This window comes from Chrysemys picta, chromosome 23 (genome assembly GCF_011386835.1).
Source record: "Chrysemys picta bellii isolate R12L10 chromosome 23, ASM1138683v2, whole genome shotgun sequence".
NCBI classification, from domain to species: Eukaryota; Metazoa; Chordata; order Testudines; family Emydidae; genus Chrysemys; species Chrysemys picta.
In genome coordinates this window covers 10,870,488-10,891,037 of record NC_088813.1, presented here as the reverse complement: position 1 = coordinate 10,891,037, position 20,550 = coordinate 10,870,488, and the positions used below count along the sequence as shown (strand labels likewise).

Sequence of the window (20,550 nt, the reverse complement as noted above, 5' to 3'; positions counted from 1 at the left end):
CCAAATTTCCACTGAAGACCCGGAGCGGAAGGACCCCCACCGCCAAATTTCCACAGAGGCGGCAAAATGCCGCACCCCAAATCCTGCCGCCCTAGGCGACTGCCTAGGATCGCCTAGTGGAAGCACCGGCCCTGGATCTCCTCTAATGTATCTTGGGGGTACACAAAGAACCAAAGTGTTCTTTGTAACCTCCCTCTATGTCAAGCTCTTTGGCTCTGTTTACAGTAGGAACATGGTCTAAGAATTCTTCACACAATGCACAGTCAACCTGTGGAACTCCTTGCCAGAGGATGTTGTGAAGGCCAAGACCATAACAGGGTTCAAAAAAGAACTAGATAAGTTCATGGAAGATAGATCCATCCAGAGTCGTCCCGTCCATAGGGCAGATTGGGGCAACCACCCCGGTCCTGTGCTTTGGGAGGCCACGCGCTTCAGGAGGACGCGGGGGTGGGCCCAGACACAGGCCTTCCTTCCCCCGGTCTCTGGAAGAGACAGCTCGTTTGCCCTGGGAAGGGCGGTAGGGGCTTGATTGAACATAAGAACATAAGAACAGCCGTATTGGGTCAGACCAATGGTCCATCTAGCCCAGTGTCCTGTCTTCCGACAGTGGCCAATGCTAGGTGCTTCAGAGGGAATGAACAGAACAGGTAAACATAAGTGATCCATCCCCTGTCACCTATTCCTAGCTTCTGGCAAACAGAGGCTAGGGCACCATCCCTGCCCGTCCTAGCTAATAGCCATTGATGGACCTACCCTCCATGAACTTATCTAGTCCTTTTTTGAACCGTTATAGTCTTGGCCTTCACAACACCCTCTGGCAAGGAGTTCCACAAGTTGACTGTGCATTGTGTGAAAAAATACTTCCTTTTGTTTGTTTTAAACCTGTTGCCTATTAATTTCATATGGTGGCCCCTAGTTCTTGTGTTATGAGAAGGAGTAAATAACACTTCCTGATTTACTTTCTCCACACCAGTCATGATTTTATAGACCTCTATCATATCCCACCTTAGTCATCTCTTTTCCAAGCTGAAAAGTCCCAGTCTTATTAATCTCTCCTCATACGACAGCCGTTCCATCCCCCTAATAATTTTTGTTGCCCTTTTCTGAACCTTTTCCAATTCCAATATATCTTTTTTGAGATGGGGTGACCACATCTGCACGCAGTATTCAAGATGTGGGCGTACCATGGATTTATATAGAGGCAACATGATATTTTCTGTGTGTGTGTGTGCAACAGTCATTAGATCTGCTGTGTGTGAGGGGTGTCTGTCTGTGTGTGTGCATGCATGCATCAGTCATTAGATCCAGAGTGTGTGTGATATTGGATTGTGTGTGTGTATATGTGTGTGTGCATCAGTCATTAGATCAGGGTGGGGGGGTGATATTGGATCAGGGTGAGTGTGTGTATCAGTCATTAGATCCAGGGTGTGTGTGATATTGGATTGTGTGTGTGTGTGAGTGTGTGCTCGTGCATCAGTCATTAGACCCGGAGTGTGTGTGATATTGGATCGGGGTGTGTGTGTGTGCGTGTCACATTGAACATGGTGTATTTGTGCCTGCATGTCTGAGTGTGAGCTCGTGTGCACAAGCAGACCCACGACACATCCTGGCTGGCTCAGCCGGCCGGTCATTGCCGTGGGTCCCGAACTCGGGGAGCAGTGCCCCTGGCAGGGCAAAGTGGCGGCGGCGGCAGCAGGAGAAGGAGGGAGACCACAGTGAAAATATTTTCCATGTCTTTGCCTGAAGTCATTCTGGGATTTCTGAAAAAAACATGCTGTACATTCTCAGGGCTGCGTCACAAGTGGCCAGGATTACGACTAGCCCACTTTCCTTCATTGACTCAGCTTGTGTGAAAGATCATTATTCATCCGGGGGGGGGAGGGTCAAACCATGCTAAGAACTTTCCACTAGTACAAACCACAGATAAGACCGGATCTACTTTATTGTGACAAAGTGCAACATCAACCCTAATAAATCTCTTGTGAGTTAGGACTATGCATTGCAATGCAGAACTTTCTCTTCAGATGCCTCTTTCTAGTTCCCCAAAACCCTTTCTTGTTGCTAAAGTTACTTCTGTCTGCCAAGGTCTGGCACTCCCCTCAGTGTATCCCCTACAGGTTGCAAAGAAGCTCTTTAATTCCCAGAGTCAACATCTTCAGCGCACAATGAACTGGTAAGTAAAGGAGTTTTCTTTTCAAAATACACAAAATTCAAAGTCCTGTTACAATTATATACAAAATAATAGAACAATATAAAATGTACGAAATATTCTAATTTGCACCCATGTATAAAAGTGAGCTTCTATGTGCTTCGGTCAAGTTTTCATCCTGAGTTAGCAATACTGTCGTATGGCCAGGTGGTGCCTGACCTTTTTTTCTTCAGCTGGGACCCCGGCCCACCCTTCCCGTAGCTCCCATGAAGTCAGAGCGTTTGCCCCCACCCCATTGCCCCCAATCACTCATCCACTCTGCACTTGGGGAGTTTCTTCTGGCTTGGGAATTGCTTCTGCTCTGTTATTGAGGTGCTGAAAGAGAGGTGGGAGAAGAAGAATTTCAGTGACGCTGATGAGAGAAGGAGATTGGGGGACGTGGACCGAGGGGAAATTCCTTCCTGTGCATTGAGGCAGCACAAGGCCCATGCCCCACTTAAGCCTTTTGGGGCTTCCACCACTTCCCTTGGGGAGGGTCTTCCATTGTGCAATAGATCTCGCGGTCAGGAAATGCCTTCAGATGCATCCCATTGCTCCTAGTGATAGCCCCTAACCATGTTCTCCTTTTGCTCCTGGATACCTGGCCAATATTTGTGGACAGCACCATGTGCATCCTGAAGGTGAGCCACGGTAACTAGGAAAGCCAAGTATGCTGGCTCCAAAATACCACTCCAGTCCTGACCCTCAGAGAGAGAACGTGCACAGCATGTGCTTTAGAGTCATGTGGTTTGCTCTTCACCTTAGTGTCCTGTCTACCTTGGGCCTTTGCAGCTTCTTGGTGGGAGGGGAAATGGGGCATCCGTTAATTACACAAGGAAAGCAGGAGAGGGTCATCAGTCTGAGTGGGGGTGGAGGAGCTGTCTCCCATGCAGAGCTAGGATGTATCCGTTTGAGCCAGCCAATGAAACATACACTACAAAGTCCTTCCTAAGAGAGACGGGTGCTCAGCTGAAGCCTGATCCACAGCCCATTGAAGTCAACAGAAGACTAGTCCTATTGATGTCAACCGGCGTTGGATCAGGTCCTCGTGCGGTGGACATATTTTCTGTCTCTCTCTGGTGAGAGCCACACCAGAGCACAAAGAGTTAACACCTTATATGCTTTTCATTTCCCCTGGTCAAGGTGGGAGCAGTGCTGGGGAGCAGTCAAAGAGGCCACGGGTATTTTAATTATGTTTATGAGGTTTGGGATAATAATGACACACGCCAGGCAGCTAACCTAACTCAGAAGGGTTGTTACTATAGCCTGGGTTCCTGTACCGCTCAACCCTCATCACTAGGGATCATAGAATCATAGAACTGGAAGGGACCTCGAGAGGTCGTCTAGTCCAGTCCCCTGCACTTGTGGCAGGACTAATGATCTAGACCATCCCTGACAGGTGTTTGTCCAACCTGCTCTTCAAAATCCCCCATGATGGAGATTCCACCACCGCCCTAGGCAATTTGTTCCAGTGCTTCACCACCCTGACAGTTAGGAAGTTTTTCCTAATGTTCATCCTAAACTGCCCTTGCTGCAATTTAAGCCCATTGCTTCTTGTCCTATCCTCAGAGGTTAAGAAAAATAATTTTTCTTCCTCCTTGTAACAACCTTCTACATACTTGAAAACCGTTATCATGTTATCTCAGTCTTCTCTTTTCCAGACTAAACAAACCCATTTTTTTCAATCTTCCCTCATAGGTCATGTTTTCTAGACCTTTAATCATTTTTGTTGCTCTTCTCTGGACTCTCTCCAATTTGTCCACATCTTTCCTGAAATGTGGCACCCAGAACTGGACACAATACTCCAGTTGAGGCCTAATCAGAGTGGAAGCATTACTTCTCGTGTCTTGCTTACAACACTTCTGCTAATACATCCTAGCTTTCCGTGATAAAAAAATTCTCCAATAAAAAAACCCATAAAAATCTACATTTTTTTATGATTAAAATGAAACTCTGAACTTTAGTTTCCCTAGCCACAGTACAGAGGAACCCCATTTATCCGATCTAATTGGGACTGGGCCAAATTGGATAATAAAAAATTGAGATAATCCAGAGACCTTCAGCCCCGGGTGGTGGAGCTTGGGCTGTCAGCCGCAGATCGGTTAATACGGAGAGCCCGATAATGGCGGCTCAGATAAACGGGGTTCTACTGTATGTTTTTATTTTTTCACAAAATGTAAAACCGAAAGATTCTCTGTAAAAACGCAAATTCCACGTTTCTTCGTGGCAAATGGATTTCTAGGATCCCTGCGCATCACAAACCCGCTGCGTTTTTTTCCTTACCATCCACTTTCCTTTCTTGAGACGACTCCTCTTCTGTTTCTTCTTCTTCCTCATTTAGCTCTTCCTCTTCCTCATCTCCTAGCAAAAGTAACGTGATTTAGAAAGCTGGAGCCTCACCCCCAGAACTGTATTTTCAACACAGGGGGCCACTTATAAAAGGCAACATCCAATCACAGCAAACTATTGTCTGTGCACTTAGGAACTAGGAGAGAAAGGCGTAAGTCTCGGGCTGAGTATGCACGCCAGGGAGTCAGCAGCACGCCAGGGTACTATTCCCAGCTTTACCAGTAACTTATTGGCTAGCCTTGGGTGGATCGCTTTGCCGCTCTAGGTCTCAGTTTCCCTATCTGGTAAATGGGTATGGTGCCAAGACCGAGCATTCCCAGTTGCTATAAACCATGGGCCCATTGACTCTGGTAATATATTGACTTCAAAAGGTGGTGTTGGATCAATTCCCAAATGAATAACAGACCCCAAATCTCGCCAGCTAACTAACTGGAATGAGTTGAAAGTGTTAGTGCTGTAACTGAGAGCAGTCTCCTCTATCAAAGAGGAGAAGTGATGTCTAGTGGGTAAAGCACAGCGCTGGGAGACAAGAAATCTGGTTTCTTATCCCTGACCCTGACTTGCTGTGTGGCCTGGGGCAAGCCACTTCCTCGCTCCGTGCCTTGGTTTCCCTGTGGGTTGTGAGGCTTAACTCGCTAGTGCTTGTAAAGTGCTTTCAGATGCTTGAATGGAAGGGGCCAAAGAAGGGCACAATATTCTTATACCTGTTCCAAAGTCGATGTCTCTCAAGATTTCTGCTATGTGCTCCAGGTCTAGGGTGAAGTAATCCATATTTTCAAAGCCTTGCTCGATCTTCCCCAGACGGCCGCCCTTTGAGGCTTCCACAATTCTGGGGATGATAGACATAGGGTTCGTTTCCTTATCCGCTGTTCCTCCAGAGGAGAGAATTCCCTGCTCTCGAGTGACTGCAGGTTCTAGCCGGAAAAGATTATCATCCAGGGAGCAAGACCCAGGGAAGCCCTCTCTGAAATCCTCTGTCTCACGCAAGGTGCTTGAGAGATCTTCCCACCCTCCCTTTGACCTCCGCCACAGGGCATTGCATTAACGCCTTCCGAATCCTGGCAATTCGCAGCTGACTGCTCTAGACACCCTCTTTCAGATGATCCCAGGGCACCTCCCAGCAATCTTGGAGCCTGCATGCTGAGGGAGGGTAAATGGACTGCAGAGGAGCTGGAAAGGCAGAAAGCTCTGGCCTCTGGACGCAGGGGTAGTTCAACAGGATACACACCCTGTCTCCAGGTCACACTTTATCCCTTTCTGGGCTTTTGGCTTTATTGATAACTCAATTAACAGCATCAAGCCCAAGCCCTGGCTTTCTCCTGAAGCTTAGCTGGTCCTACGTTTCCCTCCAGCACCTCTCTAGCCAGACTCTGCCTTCCCTAGGGCTTGTCTTCACTTGCACCTGTTTCACTTAAGGTGTGATTTTAAACCAACCTGGGGTAAACTGGTGCAGCCGCCTGTGTGGACACCCTGATTCTGGATTAAACTCGGTGTATTTGGGTGGAGCGAAATCAATTAGGAATCAGTTTAAGCGAAAGTGAAATTAGCATCCCCACAGCCTTTCGCACCAGCTTAACTAGCTCAGCTTAAAAAAAGCAATTTAAGTGAAACCAGCGCAACTTTCTCATACGGCCGAGCCTTCCCGGAGATGTTCTTTTATCTCCCAGTGGGAGCTCGCGTGATCCACCCACTGGTGTGACTCTGGAGTAATTGTACTGCCCCCTCTTGCGGACTTCACGCGCCTGAGTCAAACAGGCTCACCAGCGGAGCTCTATAGCTAGGGCCCTACCAAATTCACGGTCCAGTTTGGTCAATTTCATGGTCATAGGATTTTACAAATCATAAATGTAATGATTTCAGCTTATTTAAATCTGAAATTTCACAGTGTTGTGATTGTAAGAGTCCTGACCCAGAAAGGAGTTGTGGGGTGTGTGTGTGTGTGGGGCAAGGTTATTGTAGTAAAGTCACAGTCCTGCTACCTTTACTTCTGCGCTGTTGTTGGTGGCCGTGCTGCCTTCAGAGCCAGGCAGCTGGAGAGCGGCGGCTGCTGGCCGGGATCCCAGCTCTGAAGGCAGAGCTGGCACCAGCAGCGCAGAAGTAAGAGCATAGTGTGGTATTGTCACTCATGCTGCTGCCTTCAGAGTTGGGCCCTCAGTCAGCAGCCGCCGCTCTCCAGCCGCCCAGCTCTGAAGGCAGCACAGAAGGGTGGAAATATCGCAACCCTTTGTGACCCCCCTGCAACTCCCTTTTGGGTCAGGACCCCCAGTTTGAGAAACGCTTGTCTCCCCTGTGAAATCTGTATAGTATAGGGTAAAAGTGCACAAGAGACCAGATTTCAGGGACCGGGACGCGCTTTTCATGGCGGTGAATTTAGTAGAGCCCTATCAATAGCCTAAGAACCTGCCATTCTATTCCAGTCTCTTGCTGGTCAGAGGGGATCATAACAGAGAAACTTTACAGCAGCTCAGAATTTGCTTTCTCCTGGATTCTTTTTAAAGGACCCGGGTATTTAAACATGAAACTGGAACCGGGCTGCTCTTGGGAAGGGGTACGGGTGCTAACCCCTGTTATTTTCTGGGAACAATCCTCAGGTGGATTTTAACATTGCTGTAGAGTCTCAGACCGTGGCACTGAAACAGCAATTTAAAAATGCAACCCCGGGCGGACTTACGTTTTAATGAGCTGCTTGGCATTCTGTGAAGAGAGCAAAGGAGAGGGAAAGAATGAGGTGAGAAGCAAGTTACCAAGAAGGTGATAAAAGCAGCGCGTTTGAAGCTGGCACCAGGTGCCGTGTCGCCAGCGCTAAGCAGGGTTTGTCAGACCAAGTGGGGGCGGGGCTGTGATTTGGGGGCTTTGACTAGCAAGCCGCTGCCCCCTCGGCCAGAGTTAGATCACCCTTTCCAGCCGCTCTTGGGAACTCTAGGTTATTCCCCCTCACTGGGTTGAAAGCCCATGTTCTCCCTAGAAACCCAGTCCACCCAGGGACACGCAGAGGCTGGATCCTTGGTGAGGATAAAGGATGCCACGGAGGGTCAAGGTTGGTGGGGGGCAGAGCTGATTTGGGAGGAGACTGGGAGGCTGAATCTGACTTGTGGGGTTCAGGAGGGTGGAGCAAACCACGCTGCTAGAGCCAGGCTCCATCCCTCCCTTGGCCGGAGAGGAGCCACTTACTGTGAGAAAAGTGGCCCCTCCTGTCTCCTCCAGGGACTGAAACGCTGTCTCCATCAGCTTGGTGGACTCCTCCAGCTGCTCTTTGTACTGCTGGATCAGAGCCTGCACCAAGCTGGTCTTTTCTTCCTGCTCCTTTGTGACCTTCTGCAGCAGCTCGCTCTTCTTCTCCTCCAGGACTGCAATGAGGGCGTTAATCTTCTCGCACAGCTCCTGCTTCACCAGCCGGCCGTTGTCCTGCCAACGGACGAAGGGCATGAGCATCTCGAAGCAGAGGGGACACAGGTACGCTCCCAGATCTCCCCCAGAGGCAGCACAGCTGCACTGAATGATCCCAGCCACAGGCAGCCAGAGATTACAAATGCACAGAGCTCAGATCTAGCCCTTATCCCCCAGCGGAACTCAGACCTAGCCCTTATCTCTGGGCACAGCAGTTTCCAGAGACTTCCTGCCACCTGGCAATCCCTTAGACTCTCTTGCCAATAGTACAAATATAGTGGCACTAGCAACAGGGGAAATGGAAACCAGTAGTGGAGGCCATGTTCCTGGTGGTGCGAGCAGGGCACTGGAAGCCAAGACTCCGGGGTTCTGCCCTCAGTTCTGGTACTGACCCAAGACTGTAAGTTCTTTGGGGGAGAGATCATTGGTTTGTTCTGTGATCGCACAGCGCCTAGCGCCATGTGGTCCTGGCACTCCTTGGTGCTACCATAACACAAGAAATAATAACTGACTAATCCTGGGCAAGTCACTTTAACTGGGCCGTGACTCAGTTTCCCTGTCTGAAAAACGAGGCTAATAATGCCCCTTTCACAGGGAGATGGGCGGCTCGGTTAACAAAGGTTTGTAAATGGGGCTTTGCGAACATCATGTGGAAGACAGAATGCAAAATATTCCTGTTAACGTCAGCAGATACCCCCCCTGGGGCCTGGTAGTATTACTTTAACCAGTTCCAAACATCAGATAATGACCAGTGTGACCGTCCCCTATTTTACCAACCGGACCCTTTAGAATAATGCTTTGCACATCCATCGTGCTGAGAATCTCAGAGAATCATTCAATTAAACTGCAGTTTTGTTAACTCAAATTTTGCAAAACGCTGTATGACCTACGGGCTGGTGCCAGGGGCTGGGGGTGCCCGCAGCCAGTGTGGAGCAATGATGTGCATGACTGGATGGGGTGACATGCGTCTCACGGCTGTGTGAAGACCACAAAACACGGAGGAGGACTGATGGCCAATGGCTCGCGTGTGTTGTTTACTGTTCATTGTGGCGTCATGGTTTGCACCATGGAAGAAAGTACGTGCCTCTGACCTCCCCATCCTAAGAGCAAGGTGCTGGCCATTGTCCTTGTCTTACAACAATTCGGAGCGTCCACTGAAACCTGGGTAAGAATTGAATCCTGCTGCATTATTATCTTAATGGGGAAACAGACACAGATGGATTAAGTGACTTGCCCAGTGTCGCCCAATGAGTCTGTGGCAGGGCTGAGAATGAAGCCCAGGAGTATCAACTCTCAGAACTTTGCTCTAATCATTAGATCCTGCACCCCTCCTAGAGCTGGAAAGAGAACCCAGGAGTCCTGCCTCCTAGTTGACAGCTCTAACCACTAGCTCCCCCAGTCTCCTCCTCTTTTGTGTAAAAGCCCTCCCGTTGAGTTAAACAGGATTCTCAGTCACGTGGACTAAGAGGGAAGCTGCTCCCGACACCTGCATTAGCCGTTCAAGGACATTTCTGGGGGTTGGATTTCGTCTCTGCCACTCAGATTTCGAAGGGCTCCGTCGTTTTTCCCATTCCTCACCTCGGTGGTTTTGCAGGAGTCCTCCAGCTGGCTGATGATCGTCTGGACTCTGTCGTTCCCAGCCACCAGCATGGAGATGCAGTTGGTCAGCTCCATCTGTGAGAGGGGAACAGAAATAGATTTAACCCTTACCCTTCCAGGTCTGGGTGAAGGCCTGTAGTGCTGCCTTGAGAGGGAGAGGGGGGTTGGTGGGCAGACAGGACGGTGGGCCCCGACACTGAAGGCTAATCCCTTTTCAGGAAGAGGAGAAGTAGGAGAGGGGGGAAAGGCCTTGGCACTATCTCCAGGATGGGGCAAGAGAGGAGAACACAGTCTCAACGCTGGGGATAAGTACACAGCAAGAAGAGCGTCAAAACTGTCTCCATGTGGTGGGGGTAGAGCCAGATGGACAGCCTGGGCATCTCTGGTCCTGTTGGGTGGGTGGGGTAATGGCACAAGATGCCCAAGGATCAAGGAACGTTAACAGTGGAGCTGGGAGGGAACCCTGAACGGCAGGAAAGAGTGGTCCATGGAAGTACATGGGGGGAGGAGAAGGAGGAAGGTTTGGCTCTGGGAGGCAGGCGGCTACCATGGGTATTAAATATATTTTTAATGGAAACTGAGGTTTGGGGGGAGGGATAGCTCAGTGGTTTGAGCATTGGCCTGCTAAACCCAGGGTTATAAGTTCAATCCTTGAGGGGGCCACTTAGGAATCTGGGGCAAAATCAGTACTTGGTCCTGCTAGTGAAGGCAGGGGGCTGGACTTGATGACCTTTCAGGGTCCCTTCCAGTTCTATAAGATAGGTATATTCTCATTTATTATTATATTAATGGCCCATCCTAACCCACCCAAATGGTCTGGATGCCAGAGAAAAATGGACATCTGTCTGCTTAAGGCTCCCGGGCTTCTACCCCATTCAACAGGGAGGAGGGTGTCCTGGTGGGGGAGATCTTGCCATCCATGGATCCCATCCAAGATACCCAGGGGAAGACCTCAGCTCTTATGGGTCTGCTCACAGCCAGGGCTGGCTCCAGGCACCAGCCTGGCAAGCAGGTGCTTGGGGCGGCCACTCCAGAGGGGGGCGGCACGTCCAGCTATTTGACGGCAATTCGGCAGACAGTCCCTCTCTCCCCCTTGGAGCGAAGGACCTCCCGCCGAATTGCCGCCGCAGATCGCGATCGCGGCTTTTTTTTTTGGCTGCTTGGCGTGGCCAAAACCCTGGAGCCGGCCCTGCTCACAGCTGTAGACACTGCTCCCTCGGGGACTGGTGCTGGCTGCCGGGCCTTGCTCCCCAGCTCTCAAGTGACTCTAAATATAGACAGATGACTGCTTCACGACGGCAGCCCCCTCCACCTATTAATACCCCAGTGCTCAGCCTCGGAAGCTATTCCTGAAAGGCCCAGCTCAGCACATCACAGGTGCCAAGCTCATCCCCTCAGAGACCTCATCTACATTCCAAGCGATCGGCTGTGAACCCCAGCTAAGGTCAAGGAGCCGCAGCCTCTGGCCCCGCTGTAGAGCGTCCAGTTGAGGCCAGGCCAGGGTTTAGTACTGGCCGATGGGCTCCTTTCCCCAGGGAGAGGGAAGCAGCAGTGACCCAGCCGGTACCTTTTGCCCCTGGAAGACGTTCTGAAGTGGTGCAACTTCGCAGTCTTTGTGAGCTCCGAAGACTTTGCACATGGAGCAAGTGGGCATCTCGCAGGTCAAGCAGTAGATGTTGATCTTCTCGTCTTCGTGCTCCTTGCACATGGGGTGGTTTCCTTTCTTCAGGGGCCTGCTGAAGACAGCAAGAAACGGGACAGGGTTTAACAGCTTTGAGCGGTGTTTATTCACATTTGAGCTGTGGCAGATCCAGATTGAAACACCCACCGGATGATGATAGGAAGCAGAGACCGGGCTGTGGTCTATACAGCTGAAGAATAACCGGCACTGGCCTTCTGAGTTGTAGGGCCAGATCCTGATTTAAGTTACACCAGCGCAAACCCAGACTAGCTCCAGGGCAGTCACTGGGTTCAATGGAGTTAATCTGGATTTACAGCGGTGTAATGGAGACCAGAACCTGGACTTCGCTTTGTACAGTGGAGTTTGGATCAACTCCCAACCCGTCTCAATGTTACCCGTGTCAGTGATGTAATGTTTAGAGCCAGCGCCGGTATGTGCCAGGATCTCTGATCAGCTCTCTCTGGCCAGGCAGAGCTCTGTATTTAATCACAGCAAGCGAACCCTCCAGGGCTGTCAGGCCACAGCGCGGAGAGCATTTCCGGTCCAGGCGTCCCGGGAGAGATTTTACTGCTCAGGGTCAATCCCCAGCTTCTCTGCTTTTCCGTGGAGATCTGTTTAAACAGAGGACTCTCATCGGCTGCCACTTTCCAACCAGCATCACTCCGTCACCCCACCACACACCAGTGTGGCCACTGGGACCACAGACAGGCCTGTTGAGGGAAATTTGGGGTCCCGCCCCCTTCCATGTTACATTCTTTACCCAGACATTACAGACAGCTTTGGGGGCCCTCTAAGTTTGGGGACCTAGTTCAATTGCCTCCCCCTTCCCCTTCCCATCAGCTGTGACCACTGAAACCCCATCAGGGTTACAGAGCCACTGATGGCTAGATCCAGGATTCAAGGATGATGTGGGATACCCTAATTATAGACACATGGTGCAAAGGCTCACTCTGTCCTCTTTAAGGCAAAACCTCTGGTGCTGCTGGCTTCTTATTTCCTCCTCCAGAAACCTACAGTCTATTTAAACACAGGTGGTTGGCCAGGAACTTTGACCTACTTTCCCCCCTTTTTAGGCAGGGTGACTGCAGCTGAGAGATCTTTAAAGGGGAAGTTAAATAAAGCCGCTCGGCCCAACTTTCAGCGTGGGGAACCCAGAGCGGTCAAAAATCACAAGGCAGACAGGCTGCCAAAAGTCCCGGGATTGGCTTAAAATCATTAGACTAGAGCCGGGGGTCTCAAACTTCACAGCACTGCGACCCCCCTTCTGACAACAAAAATGACTGCACGACCCCAGGAGGGGGGACTGAAGTCTGAGCCCACCTGAGCCCTGCTGCCCCAGGCTGGGGGGCCAAAGCCCGAGCCCCACCGTCCTGGGCGGGAGGCCTGTAGCCTGAGCCCCACCACCCAGGCCTGAAGCCCTTGAGCTTCGGCCCTGGGCAGTGGGACTCAGGCTTTGACCCTGGGTGGTGGAGTTCGGGCTTCAGCTTCAGCCCCAGGTGCCAGCAAGTCTAACGCCAGCCCTGGCGACCCCATTAAAATGGGGTCACAACCCACTTTGGGGTCCCAACCCACAGTTTGAGAACCCCTGGACTAGTGCTTTTGTTGGCTGCCTGGGTTTTGAGCATTTAGGGGGTCGCATTTTCAAACTTTTCTCTGGAATCAGGAAGGCTAGAAACTTGGTTTTTTAAAACTAAATGAAAGCTGAGTCTCCTATAATCTCCTGGCTCCAGAAAAATACCAGATAATGCGAGACTTGTGATACAATCATGAGATGTAGCAACCCTGCGATTTGGACAAGTCACTTTCCATCTCTGGTGCCTGTTTCCCCTGCCTCCATTTGTAGCTCCCGGCCGGCCCAGTGGGAACTCACAGTAATGGATCAGCATTCATGTCCCACTCCCCGTCAGTACCCAGCCCAGGGCGGGGGAAGCGAATGATCCAACCAGCGGACCAAATTTGGTGATGAATCCTGGTCACGTGCCACCTGAGGCATGTTGTGCATATGCTAAGAAGTGCTATGATAATAATAAGCATCGGGGGGGATATGGTAGAGGTCGATACACTCATGACTGTTGTGGAAAAACTGAATAGAGAAGTGCCATTTGCCCTTTTCCGCAATACAAAAAACAGGAGTCACCTGATGAAATTGATAGGCAGCAGGTTTCATACAAACAAGAGGAAGTAGTTTTCCCATGCCAGACACAGTTAACCTGTGGAACTCATTGCTAGGGGATGTTATGATGGCCAAGAGTATAACTGGGTTAAAAAAAAAAAGGGGGCTGGATAAGTTCATGGAGGATAGTGCCATGAGTGGCTGTTAGCCAAGAAGCCAAGATGATCAGGGATGCAACCCCCTACTTGAGTGACCCTAAACCTCTGATAACCAGAAGCCCGGGGTGGAAGATGGGTGGATCACTCCAAAATTGCCCTGTTATAAAATAAATATATGGAGATATACCTATCTCACAGAACTTGAAGGGACCCTGAAAGGTCATTGAGTCCAGCCCCCTGCCTTCACTAGCAGGACCAAGTACTGATTTTGCCCCAGATCCCTAAGTGGCCCCCTCAAGGATTGAACTCACAACCCTGGGTTTAGGAAGCCAGTGCTCAAAGCACTGAGCTATTCCCTCCCCTTGCTCCCCCTATTCTCCCTGAAGCTGTGGTACTGGCCACTTTCAGGGACAGGCCCCTGGCCCAGAGGGTCTGGCCCAGGATAGCAGTTCTTGCGTTTTTAAGTGACAACGAACAACAGAGCCGATCACTGTGGCATCGTACCTGATGCTGTTCCACCTCATCGCCTAGCCTATTACCATGGCCCTACCTTCATGCTCATTTGGCCAATTATTCTCTGTGTCACCGTGCTCATATCCAAGCCAATCTCAATTCTTTTCTCAAGTAGGAGCTTGAGGCAAGGGGCCAGATAGATCCTCAGCTGGTGTAGATCGGCCCTGCTCCGTTAACTGCAATGGAATGATGCCAATTTGCAGTAGCCGAGGATCTGACCCAGGATATCACATGTTTCGCTAATGCTGGCTGTGTTACAGCTCCTGCATTTGCTCCCTCCTCGCCGCAACTTGATTTTAAAAGGAGCCGTCAAGCTGATCTGGGCATGATTGGTTCTTTATCCATAGAGTTAGCTCCATGACTTCACTATTGGAACTAGATTTAGCAGATATCCCCCAACCCCTTTTTAAAAACACAGGTACCATATTTGCCCCCCATATAGCACCTGTCTCTGTCTCCATGACTTCCAAATAATATTGCCAGTGATTCAGTAAATTCATCTGTTAATTCCTTTAAGGCCTTGGAATCCATATCTGCACCTGCTGACTTATAAATACTCTCTTTTTCCTAGTCCCCTGCCTGCATGTGTTATCAGCACTTACATACCAAGTCATCACTTCCTGGTCATTCATGCCTTCTCTCGCTTTATATTTCTGGTTTAGATCAAGTTTTAAAAATGAAGAGTAAATCCCTGTAATCATTGCTGATTTCACACCCTTCCTCATTTATGAATGGATCTATTTTCTCTCTCCTGTAAATCCTGATCGTATTCCCTTTAAGCAGCTATAAACCTGCCAGAGGCATAGCGAGCGCCCTCCATACCCTCCAACCGGAGGGGGCCCCGCAAGGAAGGGGGCCCCTAAAAGTGGCAAAATAAATACCGCATTCCAGTTTCTGCATTGTAAGGGGCCCCGCCCGGACATATGTTCGGAGGGGGCCACCGTTTGGAGGGGGCCACGTTCTTTGTTGCTACGGCCAACCTGCTGTCCTTATTTTTTCTCCTACAAACTGCCAGTGACTTTACATTCCTGGTTGGTCTCCTCCCCACTTCTCCAACTAGCACAGAACATTTCCATCTCTTCAGACCACTGAGCAATCCCTGCTGAAGCCCCGGTGGCAATTTCTGATTCTTTGTGTTATTCCTTTTCAGGGGAAGGCTGCATGTGGTCTGGGGTGCACAATGGAACCTGATCTCTGACTGGTCCCTCTAGGTGCTAAAATAACATAAATAATAAAGAATCATAGAAGTCTAGCTTTCTTCTACAATCCCAGGGCTTGATTGTCTTCTGCTGCAGCGTAAGGCTGGTGAGATTTCACTTCACTCGCATCTGAAGAAGTGAGGTTCTTACCCACGAAAGCTTATGCTCCCAATACTTCTGTTAGTCTCAAAGGTGCCACAGGACCCTCTGTTGCTTTTTACAGATTCAGACTAACACGGCTCCCCCTCTGATACTAATATTTGGTGTTTTTCTTAAAGCTTCGGCTGCTGGAATCATGAGACTCTTGGCCCCTGCCCCGCCACTAGGTTTCTAGGGCTTGTGATTGTGGAGAAGAGCTGAGTGCATTCCAACAGCTTGAACCCAGCAGGCAAATAACAAAGACCAACCATCTATTTCAGGGATTCTCAAACTGGGGATCAGGACCCTCAGGGGGTCGCGAGGTTATTACATGGGGGGTCGCGAGCTGTCAGCCTCCACTCCAAACCCTGCTTTGCCTCCAGCATTTATAATGGTGTTAAATATATTAAAAAGTGTTTTTAATTTATAAGGGGGGGGTTGCACTCAGAGGATTGCTATGTGAAAAGGGGTCACCAGCATAGGCGCCGACCCCATGGATGCTCCGGGGCTGGAGCATCCATGGGGAAAAATTGGTGGGTGCTCTGCACCCCGCCCTGCCCCCCCCGCCCCAGCCCACCTCTGCCTCCTCCCCTGAGCGCACCACCATGTCCTGCTTCTCCCCCCTCCCTCCCAGCGCTTGCGCCACGAAATAGCTGTTTCCCAAGCCTGGGAGGGAGGGGGGAGAGAAGGGGGAAAGTGGCATGCTTGGGGGAGGAGGCAGGGCCAGGGCAGGGATTTGGGGAGGGGTCCAATAGGGGCAGGGAGGGGTGGAGTTAGGGTGGGGACTTTGGGGCAGGGGTGGAGTCGGGGCGGGGGCGCGAGCACCCACCAGCGCAGAAAAAAGTTGGCAACTGTGGTCACCAGTACAAAAGTTTGAGAACCACTAATTATTTCCTCCTCCACCCCCCAAATCATGAATGTTTCAAGGCTTGACACATGATTTTTGACTGGGGTTGACAGTACGGAGTTACACCTGATAACACTGCGGTGACAGCAGAATTAGGCCCATGAATTGTCCTGCTTCTTCCAAATCCATCCTGCTCATCGGTTTTCTAAAATCCCCAGAATTTGCTCTCTTGAAATCCAGCCGTGTTGCACTGCCATTCTCTCCGACTCCACTCCTTTGCAGGGGGAGATCCCAGGAACTCAGTAGGACCAAGCTTTGTTATTGCCACAAGTTCTCACTCAGCTGGTTCATTTGCTTAAGCAAACTGACTGGCTGCTAGAGAAAGGAAAGTTTCTTGCACAGGGTGGGTCAATAGTGAAGCTTGGGATCCATGGATCAAATATTGGTGGTGTCAAACGACTCTCCGGGCAACCTGTGACATTTGATTTGCTGTGGTTTGGATGAACATGGACTGGGGGAAATGATCGGGATTAGTGTAGGCTGGATGTGGGATCTGTTTCAATGTGGCCATGAGGGCGCTCTGCCTGGGAGAGCTGGATGCGTGCCAGGAAGAACATGAATTGAAAATCCTTCATCCCTGGGAAGTTTTCCCCGTTAGCTCTTACCGGAGAGAACCTGTGAAAGATCATCCCACCCCAGCTACTGAGAAACACCAGGGCTGGACAATGCAGCAAGACGGGGGCCTGGCTAACCTGGAGTACTCCTGCTTGTAGATGTCAATGATGTTCTCCACCAGGAGGTTCCGCTGCAGGCCGTAGACTCCGTGCCGGTCCAGGATCACTTCGTGACGGCAGGAGGGGCAACGAAAGCGCCCCCCGGAGAGGGTGGTCCCCCGGCTCTGCCAGTATGGGTTAGCAGCCTGGGAGTATCACCAGCACAAGGTCAAAGGTCAATGTCTCCCCAGGCACACAGACACGCGCAACATCCTTAAAACCCACCATTGCCATGGACTCATTTAAACACCACCCTGTCCCCTCAGCATTTCCCCCGGGGACAAAACATGCATCCCTGAAGTGCCCATCACCAGAGGGTCTCATATCCCATAATGCTTTGCATTCATATGAGCACCTTCCATCAGAGAATCTCTAAACACTTTATGATCAATGAATTAAGGCAGCAAATATCATCTCCATTGTACAGATGGGGCACCTGGGGCAAAGCCAGATTAACGAGATTTGCCCAAGGTCACCCAGTAAGTGCATGGCAGATCTGGGAATAGAGCCCAGGAGTCCTGATTCCTGGACCTCTGCTTTAGACACATCCCTACCCCTGCCCTTTAGAAAAGACTCTTAAGAGCAATGTTAGTATGTTTCCCTATTGCGCAGGGGAATGTTGTCAGGTTTAATTCATTAACGTTTTTAAAATGCTTTGAGATCCTCAGATCAAAATTTGCTCCATGGGGTGTAAAAAGGTTTATTCATGGACCAGATCTCAGGGTCCTGACCCAGTGCCCACTTCTCCACTGCTCTGCATCTTCTGGGGTCGCTTATACCTGCGGGGGGAAAGCCATCCAATCAGAATTTCCCTCTTGCACTAGCGGCAGCAGGCTTCATTGACCATGCAGAGGCGTGAACAAGCCCATCAGGTGCGCGGCAGCGGAGAAGCCGACTTTTTTTTGCCGAGGCAAAATTCCCACTGAGGGGTTTGAACTGAGTGAGACCTCGACATTCTGCCCATTGTCCTTACAAGTAAACAGAGGTCTGCACATGGGGGAAGTGCCCTTTCTGTCCATTTCAAGAACCAACCGTTAATTAGAAACCAGCTGGGACAGCCCCCAGCTCCCTGCACAGCTGCCCCCATTCCTGGAGCTGTACAGTGCTTTGGGAAGCCTGCATCCCTCGAGTCCGTTCCAACAAGCGGGGTGATTTCACCCTCCCTGCCTGGTTTTCTCCCGCTTTCTCTTTATTGCTGGGAACATTGGACAGGAACAGCACAGCTCAGCAAGTGAGGGAGTAAGATGGGGGCCAAGCAGTCAGTTTTATCAGCTGGCTCGTTCCCCGTCTAAGCAGAGAGAGCAGACTCCTGCAGCAGGGGAGAAGGGTCCATTCTGGAACCGTTTGCCAAGCCAGGCTCAGATGCCATGGTCCCGATCCAACTCCCGTGGAAGTCAAGGGGATTCTAGCCCTATGGCACCAACATACATAACGAGAAGCCTCACCCACCTCTGATGGACAAGCACAGCCTAGAAGAGCACAATCTACTGCACCTAGAGCCAGGATTTCTGGTCTACCTAGAATCAGGTCTATCCCCACCCAGTGTCGGTATCCGCAGTTTTCGGAACATCCCCAGCCAGGGACCACCCATGGAAGACTGGCCGTTCCAGCCACTTCCCAGCCGCCTCCCTCGCTCAGTTCTCCCGCAAGCACACTCTGGCTGTAGACGTTTGATCCCCAGTGAACGTGCTGTAGGTTTCACACACAACTGTCCAAGAATTCCCACCTGCGGCCAGGCTGCGGGAGCAGCCCGGCCCGGTGCCACAGGCTCTGTTTGCAGGGCACTGACCTGGAAGATGTCGCTGGCACATTTCCGACATAGGTTGTGCTGACAGGGAAGGATCACCACGGGCTTGGTGAACATTTCCAGGCAGATGGGGCAGATCAGCTGCTTCTCCAGGTTCTCCATGGGGGTTGAGTCTCGGATAATGCTGGACTGGTAATCCATTGTGCCGGCCGACCTCTCTGAGTTATATCCCACTGCCGGCTCCTCCTGGCTCGTTGGCAGCTCCTCAGTAAACTGTCCTGACTCTCTCCTGGCTTCTTCAACGGGACCACGTTCTGAGCTCAGCTTCTTGCTCCTGCCTTTGTCTCCTAGCACTTGTCTATTTATAATTTATCTCAGGGTCACATGTGCTTGAGAAGAGGTCGAGTTTCCAGCTGAAATGCCTGTCACATGTGAGAATGAGCAATCGCCCCTCCAGAGAGCGAGAGGGCTGTAAACAGGGCCGAGGACAACCTGTTCGGGGCTGGCCGCAGCTACGTTTCCAGGGATTTTGCGGGGTCTTTCTGAACAAAGAAACTGGAGACGTAGCTGTAAACAGAGTCATCCCCCTCCTGAGCCCCAGCCTGTCCTCAGCCTTCTATACCGTGAAGGGTTAACCGTGAAAACCCTGCTTGCTCCAACACACTCCCCTTGCTCAGCCTCTGGCAGGACAACTTGATCCCTGCTCAACATCACAGATTTCCACACGGCCCCCTCCCAACTCCCCCGGTCTCTGATTGCTGTTCCTCTGAGCTTCACAGCCACCCAGCCCTGCTCAGCTCCAGTGGGACTTGCATCTTCTCTGCTCCTCAGGCATCTTCATGCACTCCATGAGTGCAGGGGACTGGACTAGATGACCTCGCCAGGTCCCTCCCAGTCCTACGATTCTACGATTCTAAGTTCTGCTAAGCCTCTTAATGCCAATTAAGCATGTCGTGGCATTATAGACCCTCTGCAATCTTGCTATCGTTAATGCAACACGACACCACAAAAGATCACGACCCAGGGTGTATTTCAATTGTTCAGCACACCGGGAACCCTTATTAATCTCAATTTTACAGCTCCTCCAAGCCGCTTCCCTCCCCTCATACTCTCCCCAGGTTTTGTCACCACGTTGATCGTCTCCCACCCCGAATATCATGCTCACGTTGTCATTAGTCATGTTCTCTCTATATATACATAACAGACTGCAAGCTCTTTAGACCTAGAGTCTTCTCTTAGACATATCTGTGTGTTTTTAGTGTGCCAATCACGCTATTGTCCTGGCATCAGCAAAGTGCCTGAGTAGCACGACATTGTCCACTTCCTCTGGGTAAATAGCGACAAATCTGCATGTATTTATCAGTGACGCCGCAAAAACTCTAACAAGGCCAGCAGGGCTGTTGTGAGTATCCCCAACTCTTTAGCAGAAGGGCTTGTGATTCACTGGAAAGATGATAAGGAGAATCCAGAGACGTGAGTGGTCCTACCGTGCGTTTCCACACAGCTCTGGAGTGAAAAACATCCTGTTTACCTTTCAGTGAAAACATGGCAGGCCAGATGACTGGTGCAAGCAAAACGTCCCCAGGGCAGAGTCACGGCTAGGAGAACCACAGGAAAAACAAACTATATTTAAATGGGTCTGGAGGCACGTGGGCCAGGAATAGTCGTCTGCAGGTTGAAAATCTCCTTCTCTCCCACGTCGGATCGATTCCTGAAGTGCCTTTAACCCCAGCTACCTAGCGCACCTCCCCAAGACGCTCCGGTCATGCTGGAATCGGGCGCGGCCCACCAGCCTCATGCAACGGCCGGTGAAACTAAGCTCTTGTTCTGCTCCAGGACAGCACAGCGGGCGCCCGGG

At 50.8% G+C, this 20,550-nt stretch overlaps 1 protein-coding gene across 4 annotated transcripts; it reads right to left on the bottom strand.

The window, feature by feature from the left end:
• Positions 1-1,924: 1,924 nt before the first annotated feature.
• TRIM63 (tripartite motif containing 63) lies at positions 1,925-19,398 on the bottom strand. 4 transcript variants are annotated; one of them, XR_010594546.1, is made up of 9 exons: positions 18,735-19,036; positions 16,925-17,091; positions 11,091-11,259; positions 9,503-9,598; positions 7,709-7,942; positions 7,209-7,231; positions 5,242-5,451; positions 4,472-4,549; positions 1,925-2,524 (listed from the first exon to the last, which is right to left on the bottom strand). XR_010594546.1 is itself a non-coding variant. In XM_008170987.4 (9 exons), the coding sequence occupies exons 1-9, from the start codon at positions 18,891-18,893 to the stop codon at positions 2,514-2,516; spliced, it is 1,062 nt and encodes a 353-aa protein (XP_008169209.1). In that variant the 5' UTR covers positions 18,894-19,398; the 3' UTR covers positions 1,925-2,513. The 4 variants fall into 4 exon arrangements, 2 of the variants coding, with proteins under 2 accessions (XP_008169209.1, XP_042700625.1); XM_008170987.4 differs by having other exon boundaries at positions 5,242-5,366; positions 18,735-19,398; XR_010594547.1 differs by lacking the exon at positions 7,209-7,231 and having other exon boundaries at positions 5,242-5,366.
• Between the last annotated feature and the right edge of the window lie 1,152 nt (positions 19,399-20,550).

Coding starts and splice junctions, on each gene's coding strand:
- TRIM63 (XM_008170987.4), bottom strand. CDS start 18,893: ATGGATTACCAGTCCAGCATTATCCGAGACTCAACCCCCATGGAGAAC. Junction 17,092..18,734: donor GTGCCAGCGACATCTTCCAG/GTCAGTGCCCTG, acceptor TGATACTCCCAG/GCTGCTAACCCATACTGGCA. Junction 5,367..7,208: donor GCCAAGCAGCTCATTAAAAC/GTAAGTCCGCCC, acceptor TATCATCCCCAG/AATTGTGGAAGCCTCAAAGG.